The sequence below is a fragment of the Zalophus californianus genome, chromosome 7 (assembly GCF_009762305.2).
Source record: "Zalophus californianus isolate mZalCal1 chromosome 7, mZalCal1.pri.v2, whole genome shotgun sequence".
NCBI lineage: Eukaryota > Metazoa > Chordata > Mammalia > Carnivora > Otariidae > Zalophus > Zalophus californianus.
In genome coordinates, this window is record NC_045601.1 from 19069733 (window position 1) to 19085217 (window position 15485).

Here is a 15485-nt window from a genome sequence, read left to right on the forward strand (position 1 = left end):
AAAATTCATTAATATAAGAAAAATTAATATGTGAAATATATTTTGGGGAACACTAACAATCTTTCAGTCGTAGCCTACCAAATTAATAGCATATGCAGACTTATATTTATTATGATCACATATGTATAGCACATCACAATTTTCAGGTACTTTCACTTACATTTTGCTTATTTAATCCAGGATGTAGAACTGTGCCTATTACATGGTAGATTCAATATTTGTTGAATAAATAAGAATAATCTCCATAACAACCATATGAGAAGATTAAATTTAATTATCTCCATTTATAGATGAGAAGGCTGAAGTTCAGAAAAGTTAACTGACTTCCCAAAAATCATAGACCCAGAGATTATGGAACCAGGGCTTGACCACAGGTCTTCTGGTTTTAAAACCCCATGTTAGGCTGATGTAATATCATGTCTTCTGAACAGATTATTCAAGGACATCTTAAACTATTCTCAACACTAAACATCACATAATGAAGTACTGGTAGGAGTCTTAAAGTACAATTAGTTCCTAGCTATCAAGGTAATACTTACAAATGTTTTTTTAAGAAAATACTCAAACAACCATTAAATAGGTTTAAATTAGAAAAAAACCCAAAATGGAAAAAAATTTAAGTCTAGTATAAAGTAATTTACCCTAACTGCCAGAAAGGAAAAGCAAGAGATCACAACAGAAGATAGTCATGAGAAAATAATCCTAAATTTCAATCCATCAAAGCAGACATTAGTATACCAAAATTATATACCATAAAGTATGGATATATATGGAATACATGACACCTTGTCATGGCATGAAAAACACATTTTTGTACTTTAATGTGTAAAAATGCACTTAGTTTTGCCACTGAAATCAGCTATCAACATAAATTTAACTCTGGTAGGTTACCTACCACTAAAAATAAGCAGTAAACATTACTATCAAAAATAATTCATATTTTATAAATAGAGTACATCTGATCATCTACATTTTTAGACCGCTATACTATGCAATAAATGCCATCCTACTTAACACCTGCTGCAGAAAAAATTTATTTACATTTTGTTTGGATTTTAATTTTGAAAAAAAATACTAAATCAAATATTCTTTGTCTTGTTTAAAAATAATTTTAGCTAGTGACCCTCTTTTGCTAAGATACTATAAACTCTACAGAAACTTACTTATTCCACTTCTCAGAGTCTGCTCCCAAAGATCTAAGTTTTTGATATAAAGAGAGGTCAAGATTAAATAGAAAAGTCACCATTTGGCAATTACCACAATAAAATTAACCCAGCCAAGAAACAACAACAGGTGCTAAAATCAGAGGATAAAAGTTTGAGGAGGAACAGTATGTTGATAGAGTCTCAAAAGTACATCCTTCAAATCCAAATATTTATTGATTACAAATACAAATCAAAAATAGTTATCAATTTCAAAGGAAAAAGAACATTATAATAGAGAAATCTAACAGACAGAAGTTTAATCAAGGGATCAAGGTATAAGACACCATCAATTTGGACAAATCAAACACAAGTTCCACTTGAGAGGCAGCAAAAAGAATGTATCAATCATTTTAAGATATTCCAAACCTGATTCTAAGCATGAAAAACCATCAGACAAAACCAAATGTGGGCACATTCTATAAAATAATTGACCTAGAATATTCAAAATTTGTCAGTTATGAAACTCAAGGCTCAAGAACTGTTTCAGTTTGAAACAACTAAATGTAATCTGCATATAGACCCTTTTGATAAAAGGCAAAACTTGGTGATACAGGATAATGTTCTTATTTGTAAAAAAATAGATATTGGAATATTTTGGGGTGACTGGGCAGTATGTCAACAACTTACTCTCAAGTGATTCAAAAGAAAAAAAAGTACCATTTTTATAAAAAAAGATAAAAATTTAGATAGACTTAAAACTGCAAAGCCAATGTTACATATTTCTACTGCCTTTGATACTAGGTTCATTTCCTCTGAATTTGAAATGAAAGCTTTTAAGAATAATCATCTTTTTTGTTTTCAGGATTCTTAGGTTCTAGAGGTCTTAGGAAATCCTAAAATTTATGGTAATTCTCAGGTGTATCACCAAGAATGAAAGAATGAATAAAGAATAAAGAATGAAAATATATTAAGAAAAACCGGAACCTCAATCATAAGGGCTATCTATCCCCTGGATGCATGCATAAATAGACCCATAGCAAATTTAAAATTAGGGCTTTTCCAGATGACTGCAACCACAAGGCAACAGTAAAGTATACTAAAATGTGTGGCTTTATGAATTACTACTTTTTTCTAAAAAACAAACAACTCTAAAAGCCCATCCTGCCACAGATAAATATTTAATTTTACTATTTCTTTAATTTCTACATTGCAATTATTCAGAATGGACCAATACTTTTTTAAATTGGGCACTGATAATTTTAAAGCAAACAATGAAATATTAGCAATACCACAAGGATATTCTTCAACAGACTACCAATGTAAAGAACAGTTCCTTTAATCTCCCTAAATCCACTGGTTAAGAGTCTCTTAGGGTGGATGGAGAATGCAGATTAATAAAGAAATGCAAATTCCTAAACTTCAACCAAAACTCAAGGAAGGTCTTCATAATCTGTTCATAAACACCCTAATAAAACTTTAGAGGTTCTATAAATAGCTCTTGCACAGAAAAGAACAAGCAAGCCTGAGACTGCTATCCCTAGAAAGGTTAGCTCTTGGTTGGCATCTGGTAACTGGCTTTCAAGATTGTTTCCACCATTCCCAGACTGATAAGGATGGTACACTGTGCCTAAGTTGTTTGTATGAACAAAACAATTCCTGATGAATCCCTGATTTCCTTCTCGTCATCTGAAATTTTGGTGCGTGCTATAAGCAGAAAGTGCTTTGGACTGATTGCAATAAAAACTCTGGGCTCAAATAAGCTTCCACAATAGACAACATTTCACACACCTGGTAATAACTCGTTGCTAAAGGAAGTAAGCATGTCTTGTGTCACTCTACTGGGAAAGGACCATTGGAAGCTTGAGCCTGGCTTCTCCCAGACTTCATCCCATGTACCTTTTCCCTTTGCTGAGTCCTGTGAGTCTTACTAGTAAATCATTAAACCTGGGGTGATCTTGGACACCTTTGATATAATACTTCAATGCATAAAATTACCTTCTGTAGAGTTCAAAGTATTTCTGCAAACTGTTATGTGTGTGTATGTGTATGTGTGTATTAGCAACTTGCAATTGATAACTTTAAGATGACAAAGGCTTAAAGTAAGTCCTGTATCATTCACAAAATTACTTACCTTCTGGACTACTGGACAAGCAATATTCAGAATATAATGTACCATTCATTTTCTCAAAGTTCAAATTTGAAATTTCAATTGTAAATACAGTTAATTTGAGATTGTATTACCTGGTTGTTACATTTTATTTCTATATGTATACATATTTTTGATTTCCTCAAAATGAAAGAAAACTCATTCTTATCCTCAAAAACAAATAAATCCAAATGGAAACTCAAAACAGTTTATTGTACATCACAGTTTATGTAGTGTTCAAAAGGAATACGTTCTTACCATGTGGAGTGATTGTCTGTATAGGCTTAGCTGGAGACCTAACATTCCATATAGTCAAGGTGCCATCTGAATGACTGCAAATAAATTGTTTTCCCTCATGATGCCAAGCAACAGAGTGAATAGCCTATAGAAGAGGAGTGAAGAATTCCATTTTTTAGAAACAAAATCTAAAAACCAAGCTATACACAATTGGTATTATAATTTTCACTTTAAACTTTTTCATTATTTTCCAAGCTGAAGTCAACATATTAATTTTACATTCCCATAACCCTCTTTAATGCAAATGAGATTTAATATGGTATTGACATTATTTTAAATTATTTTTACTTTATTCCTTAAGCCAGCATAAGGATGATATAATAGTGATATACGTATTATTGAGTTCAGAAAAACAGAATGTATTCTTATAGATTCTTAGAATAAACTACACCTACACATAAATTACCAAGTAATTACAACCAATATCTCATCAGAAAAACTGGTTGTATTAGACAGAATAATTTTTTTTAAAGATTTTATTTATTTATTTGAGAGAAAGAGAGAATGAGGGGGGTGAAGGGTAGAAGGAGAAGCAGACTCCCTACTGAATATGCCCCACCCAATGCGGGGCTGGATCCCAGGACTCTGAGATCATGACCTGAGCCAAAGGCAAATGCTCAACCGGCTGAGTCACCCAGGCACCCCTAGAACAAATTTTTTAAAATAACTAAAATTTGGAGACAAAAATGTAGATTTGGAATTAGGATCAATTAAAAATACCTCAGATTGAGAGCTTCAAGATATGTTATCCATTTCTCACAGTAATAAGATGATTTTTAAAATCTGAAGGGACACTTTTTTTTTTTAAGATTTTATTTATTTGACAGAGATAGACACAGCAAGAGAGGGAACACAGCAGGGGGAGTGGGAGAGGGAGAAGCAAGCTTCCTGCTGAGCAGGGAGCCCAATGCAGGGCTTGATCCCAGGACCCCAAGATCATGACCTGAGCTGAAGGCAGCCACTTAACGACTGAGCCACCCAGGCACCCCTGAAGGGACACTTTTTTGGTTATTTATTTTATGCCTCTGAGCCACTTAAAAACTATCTGAAAAATACTTTTATATGACCAAAGTATATAACCTTTTAGTTTTTTGGTTCTAATATTATTTATTTTGCCTGCAAAAAAAATTTTTTTAAATCATTCTCCTGGGTGATTTCTGCTCTTTAAATTACTTCTTTTCAACTCAAGTTGATAGTTATTAATGGTCAATTGACTTTAAAAGCTGCCCTACTGGAAGGCAGAACTGCTGAGGATAGCACAAAACCATGTAACTGAACCTTAAGAGTTCCACTTACATACAAGTCAACATTTACTATCATCTTCCTCAATGTCCATTTATTTGGGCTCCTCATATGCTTATATATTTAAAACACTATTATGGATCATATTTTAAAATTTAAATGAAGATGGATAAATTAGCTGTGTTTCTAAATGCCAATATTTAACTCAATATTTCAAGTTCAAAGTATCTCTAACAAATTTCTAAATAAAATCTTTTATTTATTTATTTATTTTTAAAGATTTTATTTATTTATTTGACAGAGAGAGTGAGAGAGCACAAACAGGGGGAGCTGCAGAGGGAGAGGGAGAAGCAGGCTCCCCCACTGAGCAGGGAGCCCGATGTGGGACTTGATCCCAGGACTCTGAGATCATGACCTGAGCCGAAGGCAGACGCTTAATCAACTGAGCCACCCAGGCACCCCTACAATCTTTTATCTTAAAGATTTATTTATTTTAAAGATTTATTCATTTATTTTTGATAGAGAGAGTGCAAGCACACAGGGGACGGGGAGAGGGAGAGGGAGAGAGAATTTCAAGCAGACTCTGCGCTGAGCATGGAGCCCAACATGGGGCTTGATCTCACAACCCTGAGATCATGACCTGAGCTGAAATCATGAGGCAGAAGCTTAACTGACTGCGCCACTCAGGCACCCCCTAAATAAAAGCTTACTCAACAGTAATAAGCTTATTCCAAGATACATATATGACATTCCATAAACTCAATCTTAAAATAATCCCTTAATAGCCTTAACAGATGAAATTATTTCTGTAAAATATAGGTAGAGCTAAGGAGCTATACAAAGCTTTTAAATATTTTTTTAAGGTGATAAGGGAAATACATGAGAGATCTTCAGTGTTGTCTGGAATATATAAATAAAAACATTCTAATCTTATCCTATATATAAATGTATATCATATACATAAATATATAATATTTATAGAGAATTACTATTTCTACTTTGCTAAAGAAAATCATATACACTTTTGTTTAAAAGTACCATTTACTTTAAAGATAGCATTAAATTTTTAACTATTCCAAAAGTAAATACTAATTATAGGGACCAGTGGTTCATAATTATTTTGGATAACAGAAAGAAACAAATGCCAGAAAAATACTCCATAAAAGAATAACCAAATACAAACTTATGCATGCAATAAATATACATGATTTTTTCAATAATTTCTGCAATTTTCTAAATACAAATTCAACTTCATACAAGATATCACTTTTTTCTAATAGTCTCTTTAATACCACTGCATGTAATACTACACATATGCTACTTAAGTATGTCTGTATTATATGTATACATGTATACATTAACTAAGTATAGCATATGGGTAAGTATACTGATATACACTTAAGTAGTACATATGTAGCATTATGTATATATATAAAGTATGTGTATAATATATAACACATATAAACTATATATGTATAAAACACGCAGTTTGGGGTGCCTGGGTGGCTCAGTCGGTTGGGCGACTGCCTTCGGCTCAGGTCATGGTCCTGGAGTCCCGGAATCGAGTCCCGCATCGGGCTCCCTGCTCAGCAGGGAGTCTGCTCCTCCCTCTGACCCTCCCCCCTCTCATGTGCTCTCTCTCTCTCTCACTCTCTCTCGCAAATAAATAAAATCTTTAAAAGAAAAAAAAGAATAAAACATGCAGTTTTACTTTTTCTTTAGTCCTTTGGAGAAAATGAAGTAGAAATTTATGTAAACAAAGTGGAAATAGCAAATCTAACTAACCAAATCTGGCACACCTTTACAATCAGAAGGTGGGTTAAGAGCAAAACTGAATAATTCATGGGAGACGATATGAGATATAAAATAGGTACCATCAACTAGGGTTGAGGAATTTTTATGTCAATTGGCTTACTTTTCCAAGATATGCAATTTCCAGATGATTCTTAAGAGGTGACTTGATTTTTAAAAAATGGGATACTATATATACAGATGAAGGGAAATAGGAGAGATCAAGGGCAAAATGAATGGAAACTAACATACTAAACAAGAGATATACAAAAGTTGTAGAGAAACATGATGAATTCAGGATAGAGAAAAAATGTAGAGAAAAAGGAGGGAAGATGATATAGCTATTGGCATAAGCCACAGGAGCAATATATACAAATCTAAAAATATTTCTTTAAAAGATGCAGTGTCTGACAAGAAATCATAACTGTAATAAAGCTCATGAGGCAGTTAATGGATTCACAGTATGACAGTATTCTCATCTGTGAAAATTAAAAGAAAAGCATGAGCACTGCCTACTCTGATACATTTTTTAAAACTATGAGATCTAATTATTTGGCTTTGGCAAAAGTAGTACATATGATGCTTTGTGATATTCTTATCAATTAAGAGGGCATCTTTAAAAATAATTTTCTGGAAAGAAATTTTCTGGCTAGCTATTTACCTATCAAATTTTATACTAATTCAAAATACTGGGGAAATTAAATAAATTCCCTATTTACTTGTTTTGCAAACTGAGCAGTATGATTAGAATCACTTCATAGTAAAAGTATATAAATCTTAGTCCAGCTATTCCTACATTATACATAAACTGATTAACATTTATAGCAGACTTACACCAAAAATAATTTCTTTTCCCCTAGAAAATAAGATCTTAAAATTATATTCAAAAGCATCATTGATTGCTAGTATAATTACTATTCCTAAAACCTTAGAAAATGTCACCGAAATGACAAAAGAAAAAAATTTTATAATAAGACTTTGATTTTAAATTATAATACTTGCAAATACATGGAAAGGAAATACTGAAAACACTCTTCTCTCATGTTATCAAATAATAAAGTGAATGCTGAGAGTACTGGATGAATTATTTCTTGTATATATGAATAATACATTAAATTGTACAGTTTTGGCCCTAGTATTTTAACTTATGAACATTTTAATATTATTTCCATTGTAGAAGGGAGACAACAGTAATACTGTTTGAGTAAGATAATCATAGAACAACACATTTTTGTAAAATGGTTGATAAAATTATTATATATTGGATATTAAGTGATTTATAGCTTCTCCTCTCTAAAGATGTTAACAGGCATAAACTGAAAACACTGCCATTTCCATTAAAAATAAAACCCAAATGAAACTCTTCCAGATATTCTGAAAATGTAAACAAATTATTCATTCTTCTAAGCATTGTTTTATCTCTGGGGAGTGTGTGTGTGTGTAAGAGAGAGAAATAAGCAGAAAATAAGCTGTCTTAAAAACTAAAAGCACCTTTCTAAACACTGAAAAGAAACCTTAAAAGAATAAATGCTTCAATGAATATCTACAGGGTGAAACATAATTTTTTAAAATCTTACTGATTCCAATGCTGTGAGTTACAAATATATTATTTCAATATTCTTTTTTAAAAGACTGACAGTCTTGAGATAAATGTACTCACAGTGCTAGCAATGTACAAACTATTATTTTTTTTGTATACTTATATTTCTATCTGTGGCTTCTCAGTCTACTAGGAAAAAACAACATGAAACCAGAATACAAAAGTCACTGATCGATTCTAGACATGACAAAGAATAACGATTAAAATAGTTTGATAAGTACTAAATTACTGTCTTAAAACATCAATAATGCTGTATTTCACTTCTGCCAACACATTAGTTACTACAGAAAGAGTACCAATATCTTAATACTATTTATAGCCTAAAAGGAATGAAATGTCATTGAAGAAATACAATTTTATATAGATTAAAATATCCTATGCAGAAAATATCTGTAGAAAATTAGGAATACTACCCTAAGTACACTCAAAGTCTATCATTTAGACATAAAGCCACGTGAGTTGGTCAATTTGAAAAGTACTATGGTTACACAAAGCAACAAAAGCTTAGTAAAGATGAATTTCTGTTTCCATTACTCCCACCCATCTAAATCATCCTCAAGAAATCAAATGAACAATTAAAACTGCACCAAGAACTTTTATTATATTAGAAATGTTCAGAATTGATATCATAATGCTATTTATTTGCCCCAGTATAATAAAAATGAATTTGACTGATGTAAAACACCACTGATAGAAAGTAAATATTGGAGGAATGGGGGTGTGGGGTGGTATTTTGTGAGGGTCTTAAAGTTTTAACCTTCACTAGTGAGAACTATAATAATTTCTTCAATGTCTAAAATTATACACTTGGCGATTTGCATTAAGAATCAGATATAAAGCTATTTTTATATGAAACAAGAGGTAAAATAGCATAAACTCACGGAAATGTAGTCAGAAATTTTCACTCATTTTACCTTAGAACAAGTCAATTTAGAAGTTAGATCTTACATCTAGAGCATTATTATTTAAATGTAAGATTTAGTCATTATATTTGTTACTCGTTATTAAGGATAAGTTTTATGACTTTGCATCTCTACTGCATATCCGTTCATTAGTCTGCAGCTTTCTTACAATTTCTTTGTCAGGTTTTGGTATGAAGATAATGCAGCCCTCACAGGATGAATTGGGAAGTATACTCTCCTCCATTTTTGGAAGGAGTTTGTGTACAGTGAGTACTATTTGCTAAAATTTACCAGTAAGCCCTCTGAACCCGGAGTTTTCTTCATGGGAAACATTTTCATTAAAAATTCAATTTCTTTAATAAATATAAAGCTACTCAGGTTAACTATTTCTCCTAGAAGGGGATTTGGTACTTTCAAGGAATTTGGTGTCTTTCAAGGCATTTGTCCACTTCATTTAAATTGCCAAATTTACTGGTATGAAACTGCACATATTTCCTTACCAGTCTCTTTGCATTTCTGTAGAAATTGAATAATCTCCTCTTTCATGCCTGTTATAAGTAATTTGTGTCTTTTCTCTTTTTTTGTTATCACTGCGGCTGTGTGTTTACCAATTTTACTGATCTCCACAAATGAGGATTTTACCACTTTTCTCTATTGTTTTTATGTTATCTATTTCATTTATTTGTTATTTCAATTCTACCACTTACTCTGGACTTAATTTGCTCTTCTTGTTTCTTATGGTGGAAGTTGAGGCCATTGATCTGAGACTCTTCTTGTTTTCTAACATAAATAAGGCTTTGCTGAAAACTTTAACAGCATTTCACAGACCTCCATATGTCATATTTTCACATCTTTTTTTCAGTTCAAAATACTTTCTCATTTTCTGTTTCTTCTTTGACCCATGGCACATTTTAAAATATACTGTTTCACTTTCAAGTATTTGTAGATTTTTCATCTACCTTATTATTTTTTATTTAATTCTATTATACTAAATGAACATGATTTTAATGATTTCAATTTTTCTAAAATTATAATGATTGATTTTATGGCACAAACTATGGTTTATTTTTGTGAATAATCCATGTATCTTTGAAAATAATGGTGCTCTGGTCTTGAAGAAAGTGCTTGTATATCTACTTTGTTGATATTAATACAACCGTTTCAGCACTCTTCTAATTTGGTGCTAACATTACTTTTCCATCTTTTTGCTAACACTTCTGGGTCTTTATATTTATTTATTTTTATTATGTTATGTTAATCACCACACATTACATCATCAGTTTCTCATGTAGTGTTCCATGATTCATTGTTTGCATATAACACCCAGTACTCCATTTAGTATGTGCCCTTTCTAATACTCATCACCAGGCTAACCCATCCCCCACCCCCCTTCCCCTCTAGAACTCTCAGTTTGTTTCTCAGAGTCCATAGTCTCTCATGGTTCATCTCCCTCTCCGATTTCCCCCACTTCATTCTTCCCTTCCTGCTATCTCTTTAATTTTTTTAACATACAATGTGTTATGTTTCAGAGGTACAGGTCTGTGATTCACAGCACTCACCACAGCACATACCCTCCCCAATGTCTATCACCCAGCCACTCCATTCCTTCCACCCCCCACCACTCCAGGAATCCTCAGTTTGTTTCCTGAGATTAAGAATTCCTCATATCAGTGAGGTCATACGATACATGTCTTTGCTTGACATATTTCGCTCAGCATAATACCCTCCAGTTCCATCCAAGTCATTGCAAATGGCAAGATTTCATTCCTGTGCTGGCTGCATAATATTCCATTGTATATATATATATATATATATATATATATATATATATATATCACATCTTCTTTATTCATCTATCGATGGACATCTTGGCTCTTTCCATAGTTTGGCTATGTGGACATTGCTACTATAAACATCGGGGTGCACGTACCCCTTCAGATCCCTACATTTGTATCTTTGGGGTAAATACCCAGTAGTGCAATTGCTGGGTCGTATGGTAGCTCTATTTTCAACTTTTTGAGGAACCTCCATGCTGTTTTCCAGAGTGGCTGCACCAGCTTGCATTCTGACCAACAGTGTAGGAGGGTTCCCCTTTCTCCACATCCCCGCAAACATCTGTTGTTTCCTGACTTGTTAATTTTAGCCAATCTGACTGGTGTGAGGTAGTATCTCATTGAGGTTTTGATTTGGATTTCCCTGATGCCGAGCGATAATGAGCACTTTTTCATGTGTCTGTTGGCCATTTGGATGTCTTCTTCAGAAAACTGTCTGTTCATGTCTTCTGCCCATTTCTTGACTGGATCATTTGTTCTTTGGGTGTGGAGTTTAATAAGTTCTTTATAGATTTTCGATACTAGCCCTTTATCTGATATGTCATTTGCAAATATCTTCTCCCATTCTGTTGGTTGTCTTTTGCTTTTGTTGACTGTTTCTTTTGCTGTGCAAAAACTTCTTATCTTGATGAAGTCCCAATAGTTCATTTTTGCCCTTGCTTACTTGCCTTTGGTGATGTTTCTAGGAAGAAGTTGCTGCGGCTGAGGTAGAAGAGGTTGCTGTCTGTGTTCTCCTCAAGGATTTTGAAGGATTCCTGTCTCACATTTAGGTCTTTCAACCATTTTGGGTCTATTTTTGTGTGTGGTGTAAGGAAATGGTCCAGTTTCATTCTGCTGCATGTGGCTGTCCAATTTTCCCAACACCATTTGTTGAAGAGACTTTTTTCCACTGGACATTCTTTCCCGCTTTGTTGAAGATTAGTTGACCGGAGAGTTGAGGGTCCATTTGTGGGCTCTCTATTCTGTTCCACTGATCTATGTGTCTGTTTTTGTGCCAGTACCGTACTGTCTTGATGATGACAGCTTTGTAATAGAGCTTGAAGTCCAGAATTGTGATGCCACCAGCTATGCTTTTCTTTTTCAACATTCCTCTGGCTATTCGGGGTCTCTTCTGGTTCCATACAAATTTTAGGGTTATTTGTTCCATTTCTTTGAAAAAAGGCGATGGTATTTTGATAGGAATTCCATTAAATGTGTAGATTGCTCTAGGTAGCATTGACACCTTCACAATATTTGTTCTTCCAATCCATGAGCATGGAACGTTTTTCCATTTCTTTGTGTCTTCCTCAATTTCTTTCATGAGTATTTTATAGTTTTCTGAGTACAGATTCTTTGCCACTTTGGTTAATTTACTCCTAGGTATCTTATGGTTTTGGGTGCAATTGTGAATGGGATCGACTCCTTAATTTCTCTTTCTTCTGTCTTGTTGTTGGTGTATAGGAAAGCCACTGATTTCTGTGCATGGATTTCATATCCTGCCACTTTACTGAATTCCTGTATGAGTTCTAGCAGTTTTGGGGTGGAGTCTTTTGGGTTTTCCACATAAAGTATCATATCATCTGCAAAGAGTGAGAGTTTGACTTCTTCTTTGCCAATTCAGATGCCTTTTATTTCTTTTTGTTGTCTGATTGCTATGGCTAGGACTTCTAATACTATCTTGAATAGCAGTGGTGATAATGGACGTCCCTGCCGTGTTCCTGACCTTAGTGGGAAAGTTCTCAGTTTTTCCCCATTGATAATGATATTCGCTGTGGGTTTTTCATAGATGGCTTTTATGATATTGAGTTATGTACCCTCTATCCCTATACTCTGAAGAGTTTTGATCAAGAAAGCATTTGTACTTTGTCAAATGCTTTTTCTGCATCTATTGAGAGGATCATGCGGTTCTTGTTCTTTCTTTTATTAATGTATTGTATCACATTGACTGATTTGCAGATGTTGAACCAACCTTGCAGACCAGGGATAAATCCCACTTGGTCGTGGTGAATAATCCTTTTAATGTACTGCTGGATCCTATTGGCTAGTATTTTGGTGAGAATTTTTGCATCCATGTTCATCAAGGATATTGGTCTGTAATTCTCCTTTTTGATGGGGTCTTTGGTTTGGGGATCTAGGCAATGGTGTCCTCATAAAACAAGTTTGGAAGCTTTCCTTCCATTTCTATTTTTTTGGAACCGATTCAGAAGAATACATATTAATTCTTCTTTAAATGTTTGGTAGAATTCCCTTGGGAAGCCATCTGCCCCTGGGCTTTTGTTTGTTGGGAGATTTTTGATGACTGCTTCAATTTCCTTAGTGGTTATAGGTCTGTTCAGGTTTTCTATTTCTTCCTGGTTCAGTTTTGGTAGTTGATACGTCTCTAGGAATGCATCCATTTCTTACAGATTATCTAATTTGCTGGCATTTGTTGCTCATAATATGTTCTTATAATTGTTTGTATTTCTTTGCTATTGGTTGTGATCTCTCCTCTTTCATTCATGATTTTATTTATTTGGGTCATTTCTCTTTTCTGTTTGATAAATCTGGCCAGGGGTTAATCAATCTTGTTAATTCTTTCAAAGAACCAGCTCCTAGTTTCATTGATCTCTTCTACTGTTCTTTTGGTTTCTATTTTATTGATTTCTGCCCTGATCTTTATTATTTCTCTTGTCCTGCTGGGTGTGGGCTTTATTTGCTGTTCTTTCTCCAGCTCCTTTAGGTGTAGGGTTAGGTTGTGTATTTGAGACCTTTCTTGTTTCTTCACAAAGGCTTGTGTTGCTATATACTCTCCTCTTAGGACTACCTTTGCTGCATCCCAAAGATTTTGAACAGTTGTGTTTTCATTTTCATTGGTTTCCATGAATTTTTTTAATTCGTCTTTAATGTCCTGGTTGACCCATTCATTCTTTAGTAGGATGCTCTTTAGCCTCCATGGAACTGAATTCTTTCCAACTTTCCTCTTCTGAGTGAGTTCTAGTTTCAAAGCATTGTGGTCCACAAATATGCAGGAAATGATCCCAATCTTTTGGTACCGGTTGAGACCTGATTTGTGACCTAGGATGTGATCTATTCTGGAGAATGTTCCACGGGCACTAGAGAAGAATGTGAATTCTGTTGCTTTGGGATGGAATGTTCTGAATATGTCTGTGGAGTCCATTTGGTCCAATGTGTCATTTAAGTCTTTATTTCCTTGTTGATCTTTTGCTTAGATGATCTGTCCATTTCAGTGAGAGGGGTGTTAAAGTCCCCCACTATTATTGTATTGTTGTCGATGTGTTTCTTTGCTTTTGTTATTAACTGGCTTATATAATTGGTTGCTCCCATGTTAGGGGCATAGATATTTACAATTGTTATATCTTCTTGTTGGATAGACCCTTTAAGTAGGATATAGTATCCTTCCTCATCTCTTATTATAGTCTTTTGTTTCAAATCTAATTTGTCTGATATAAGGATTGCCACCCCAGCTTTCTTTTGGTGTCCGTTAGCATGGTAAATGGTTTTCCACCCCCTCACTTTCAATGTGGGGGTGTCTTTGGGTCTAAAATGAGTATCTTGCAGACAGCGTATCAATGGGTCTTGTTTTTTTATCCAGTCTGATACCCTGTGTCTTTTGATTGGGGCATTTAGCCCATTTACATTCAGGGTAACTATTGAAAGATATGAATTTAGTGCCATTGTATTACCTGTAAGGTGACTGTTACTGTATATTGTCAGCGTTCCTTTCTGGTCTATGCTACTTTTAGGCTCTCTCTTTGCTTAGAGGACCCCATTCAATTTTTCTGGTAGGGCTGGCTTCGTGTTTGCAAATTCTTTTAGTTTTTGTTTGTCCTGGAAGCTTTTTATCTCTCCTATTTTCAATGACCGCCTAGCTGGATATAGTATTCTTGGCTGCATATTTTTCTCATTTAGTGCTCTGAAGATATCATGCCAGTCCTTTCTGTCCTGCCAGGTCTCTGTGGATAAGTCTGTTGCCAATCTAATATTTCTACCATTGTAGGTCACAGATCTCTTCTCCCGAGCTGCTTTCAAGATTTTCTCTTTGTCTCTGAGACTTTTAAGTTTTACTATTAGATGTTGGGGTGTTGACCTATTTTTATTGATTTTGAGGGGGGTTCTCTGTCTCCTGGATTTTGATGCCTGTTTCCTTCCCCAAATTAGGGAAGTTCTGTGCTATAATTTGCTCCAATATACCTTCTGCCCCTCTCTCTCTTTCTTCTTCTTCTGGGATCCCAATTCTTCTAATATTGTTTCTAATATTGTTTTGTCTTATGGTATCACTTATCTCTGGAATTTTGCCCTTGTGATCCAGTAGTTGTTTAGCTCTCTTTTTCTCAGCGTCTTTATAGAAAACCATCATTTGGTCTTCTATATCACTAATTCTCTCTTCTGCCCAATTTATCCTAGCAGTTAGAGCCTCCATTTTTTATTGCATCTCATTAATAGCCTTTTTGATTTCGACTTTGTTTAGATTTTAGTTCTTTTATTTCTCCAGAAAGGGTTTCTCTAATATCTTCCATTTTTTTTCAAGCCCAGCTAGTATCTTTAAAATCG

At 34.1% G+C, this 15485-nt stretch overlaps 1 protein-coding gene across 5 annotated transcripts in view; it reads right to left on the minus strand.

Annotated features, from left to right (window-relative positions):
* The window catches only part of STXBP5 (syntaxin binding protein 5), a 178905-nt gene that overhangs the window by 98380 nt on the left and 65040 nt on the right, over positions 1 to 15485 (minus strand). For all 5 annotated transcript variants that reach the window (XM_027603983.2, XM_027603979.2, XM_027603982.2 and 2 more), the window contains exon 8: positions 3550 to 3673. In XM_027603983.2, the coding sequence (XP_027459784.1) occupies positions 3550 to 3673 (124 nt within the window). The remainder of the gene's footprint in view (positions 1 to 3549; positions 3674 to 15485) is intronic.